The following is a 3,597-nucleotide window of genomic DNA, read 5'->3' as shown; positions in this document are numbered from 1 at the left end:
TCGGCCTGTGGACTGAGGGGTCCCGGGTTCGATTCCGGTCAAGGGCATGTACCTGGGTTGCGGGCACATCCCCGGGGCTGTGCAGGAGGCAGCTGATTGATTTTTCTCTCTCATCGATGTTTCTAACTCTATCTCTCTCCCTTCCTCTCTGTGAAAAATCAATAAAATATATGTAAAAAAAAGAGAGAATATGATACTAAGTGAAAGAAGCCAGTCACGAAGAACCACATATTGAATTATTTCGTTTATATGAATTATGTAGAGTAGCTAAAACATGGAGGCAGAGAGGATGGGAAGATTGGGGGATGACTAAGGACCACAGGGTTTCTTTTTAGGGTGATAAAATTTTTCTAAAAATTGTAATATACTAAATACTACAATATATTTATTGTATTGTAATACAATACAATAAATATTGTATATACTAATATTGTATATACTGAATATACTAAATATACTGTGGTGTCGGTCATCTTCCACTGCCACCAGTATATTTAGTATATACTAAATATACGAATATTGTATATACTGAATATACTAAAAGGCCATTAAATTGCACACTTTTTAAAAAATTCTCACCTGAGGATATTTTTCCGTTGAGTTTTAGAGAGAATGGAAGGGAGGGAGGGAGGGAGGGAGGGAGGGAGAGAGAGAGAGAGAGAGAGAGAGAGAGAGAGAGAGACAGGAACATCAGCATGAGAGACAAATCGATGGGTTGCCCCTCGAAAGCACCCTGACCGGGGCGGGGATGAACCTACAACTGAGGCGCGTGCCCTTGACTGGGAATTGAACCCACGACCCTTCGGGCCGCAGGCTGGTGCTCTAACCACTGAGCAACAGGCCAGGGCTGCACACTGTCGATGAGTGAATTGATGAGTGAATATTTGAGTATCATCTCAATGAAGTCATTACCCAAAACATAAAAAGGGTTCATCACAGACCTTAATATTAAAGCAATGCAGAGAGAATGTTACAGAAGCAGGAAGTGGGAACTGCTGGTCCCTTAAGTCCTGGCCCAGAAAAGGCACAGCCTCACTTTCGCCATGTTTGATTGGTCGAGGCAGTGGCAGGCCCGCCCGGATTCAAGGGCAGGGAAGGGCCTGACCGGCATGAATCCACCACACCCATAGCAGCGACAGGAAGCCCTCGCCGTGGCGGGGTCTCTGGGGCGCAGTTCCTGGAGGTGCTATGGGCGACCCCATTGTACTGAGGGGAAGACTGAGGCCTCGGGAGTTAAGTGACGTGCTCGGGGTTGCCCAGCCAGCGGGAGGCAGAGCCCACCCTGAACCTGGGCTGTCTGCGCTCCTGACCTCCTATTGTGCCGCCTTCTTGGCCCGTGAACGTCCCAGGACACAGCTGCACCAGTAAGTAGCCTGGCAGTACTTGCCTTACACACTTAGCGAGCACTTCCCACGTGCCAGGCACGGCCTGCAAATGGCAATGCCACTTCCTTTAATCCTCACGCAAACCCAGTGAGGCGGCCTGTTAGCTCGGACCATGTGCAATGGGGTAAGGTCAGAAACGGGCACTGTCAGACGGTTCAGCTAGTCATCCGTTTAACGGGTGAGGAGACTGGAATTCAGAGAGGTGAAGTGACTTGACTAAAGTCACACAGCGCCCGTGAGGGCCCGACTGGGACTCGGACCCAGGCCTGAGCACCCCGAGGATGAGAGAGTGAGTGAATACATGTATGACTTGGTGGGGGAGGAGAGAGACCCAGAGGAGTGCCCAGCCACCCCTCCTGACCTGGGTCCCTTCTCCCCCTGCAGCCAGCATGGGATCCTGGACCGCTCGCCCTTCCTTCTCCACCATCTTCTTCTTCTTCTTCGTCTTTGTGGTGTCGGTCATCTTCCACTGCCACCAGCGCCTGGCCCTGGTGCCCGCCCCCTGGGCCTCCCGCGGCCTCGTGGTCCTGGGCCCCAGGCACCTCCCCCAGGGGGGCATGTGGACCATCAACTCCCAAGGCCGCCTGGGCAACCAGATGGGCCAGTACGCCACGCTGTACGCCCTGGCCAAGATGAACGGGCGGCCGGCCTTCATCCCCGCCCAGATGCACAGCGCGCTGGCGCCCATCTTCAGGATCTCCCTGCCGGTGCTGCACGGCGCCGCGGCCAGCAGGATCCCCTGGCGCAACTACCCCCTCAACGACTGGATGGAGGAGCAGTACCGCCACCTCCCCTGGGAGTACGTGCGCCTCACGGGCTACCCCTGCTCCTGGACCTTCTACCACCACCTGCGCCCCGAGATCCTGCGCGAGTTCACGCTGCACGACCACGTGCGGGAGGCGGCGCAGCGGTTCCTCCGGGGCCTGCAGGCCACGCGAGCCCCACGGCTGACCTTCGTGGGTGTCCACGTGCGCCGCGGGGACTACGTCCGCGTCATGCCGCGGGTGTGGAAGGGCGTGCTGGCCGACCGCGGGTACCTGCGACAGGCCCTGGATTGGTTCCGGGCCCGCCACCCTGCCCCCGTCTTCGTGGTCACCAGCGACGACATGGCCTGGTGCCGGCGGAACATCAACAGCTCCCTCTGGGACGTGGTGTTCGCGGGCGACGGTCGCCAGGGCTCCCCCGCCAAGGACTTCGCGCTGCTCACGCAGTGCAACCACACCGTCTTCACCGTGGGCACCTTCGGGGTCTGGGCCGCCTACCTTGCAGGAGGGGACGCCGTCTACCTGGCCAACTTCACCCTGCCCCACTCCCGCTTCCGCACGATCTTCAAGCCACAGGCAGCCTTCCTGCCCCAGTGGGTGGGCATTGCTGCCAACCTTGGGCCTGCTGGAGAAAACAGCCCCTAGCCCTGCACGTGTCCCTCCCTCATCCTCGGGGGACAGGCGGTGTGTGGGGTCCAGCACAGGGGCTCAGGATTGGACCCCCAAGTTTGAATCCAGGCTGCTCTGCTTCTCAGCTGGGTGACCTCGAACAAGTGACTTAACCTCTCTGTGCCTTAGAGTGCCACCTGGGAAATGGATGAAATACAGAAGCTACCTCGGCAGCCGCTCCTGAGAACTCGGTTCATTTAGAGCCTGGAAACATGGTGAGTGCTAGCGGCCCAGGAGATGGGAGCCGAGTTTTGCTCTCTCCTCTGCGGCTCTGGGAGCACAGAGGCCAGATATTTTGTCCTTGCCTCCTGGGAGGGTTTGGCGATGAAGCCATCCCTGCCCTCAACTAAAGGGGAGTGGGTGTTTTTGGCAGCTAAGAATTCAGGCTTTGGGTTTAATGGGGCCTTATGAAAAGACACTAGAGGCCTGGCGCAACACATTCGTGCACTGCAGGGGGGATCCCTCAGCCTGGCCTGTGCCCTTTAGCAGTCTGGGAGCCCTCGGGGGATGTCCAACTGACGGCTTAGGCCCGCAGTCGGACATCCTTAGAGCTGCTGTGGAGGCAGGAGAGGCTCCCGCTGCTGCCCCACTCGCCAGCCCTCAGCCCAGCTTCTAGCTGAGTGGCACTCCCCCGTGGGAGCACACTGACCACCAGGGGGCAGCTCCTGCATTGAGCATCTGCCCCCTAGTGGTCAGTGCACGTCATAGCGGCCCATCGTTCCGCCATTTAGTCGATTTGCATATTACCCTTTTATTATGAAAAGACAGAGAAGACAGGA

At 56.9% G+C, this 3,597-nt stretch overlaps 1 protein-coding gene across 1 annotated transcript; it reads left to right on the top strand.

Annotated features, from left to right (window-relative positions):
* The first annotated feature begins 1,759 nt into the window (after positions 1 to 1,759).
* On the top strand, positions 1,760 to 3,179 carry LOC132216319 (galactoside 2-alpha-L-fucosyltransferase SEC1-like). The gene has a single exon (XM_059665490.1). It carries the CDS (start codon positions 1,775 to 1,777, stop codon positions 2,792 to 2,794), a length of 1,020 nt encoding a protein of 339 aa, XP_059521473.1. The 5' UTR covers positions 1,760 to 1,774; the 3' UTR covers positions 2,795 to 3,179.
* Positions 3,180 to 3,597: the final 418 nt, after the last annotated feature.

This window comes from Myotis daubentonii, chromosome 15, assembly GCF_963259705.1.
Source record: "Myotis daubentonii chromosome 15, mMyoDau2.1, whole genome shotgun sequence".
In the NCBI taxonomy this organism is placed as follows: Eukaryota; Metazoa; Chordata; class Mammalia; order Chiroptera; family Vespertilionidae; genus Myotis; species Myotis daubentonii.
This window is presented reverse-complemented; position numbering and strand designations above follow the sequence as displayed.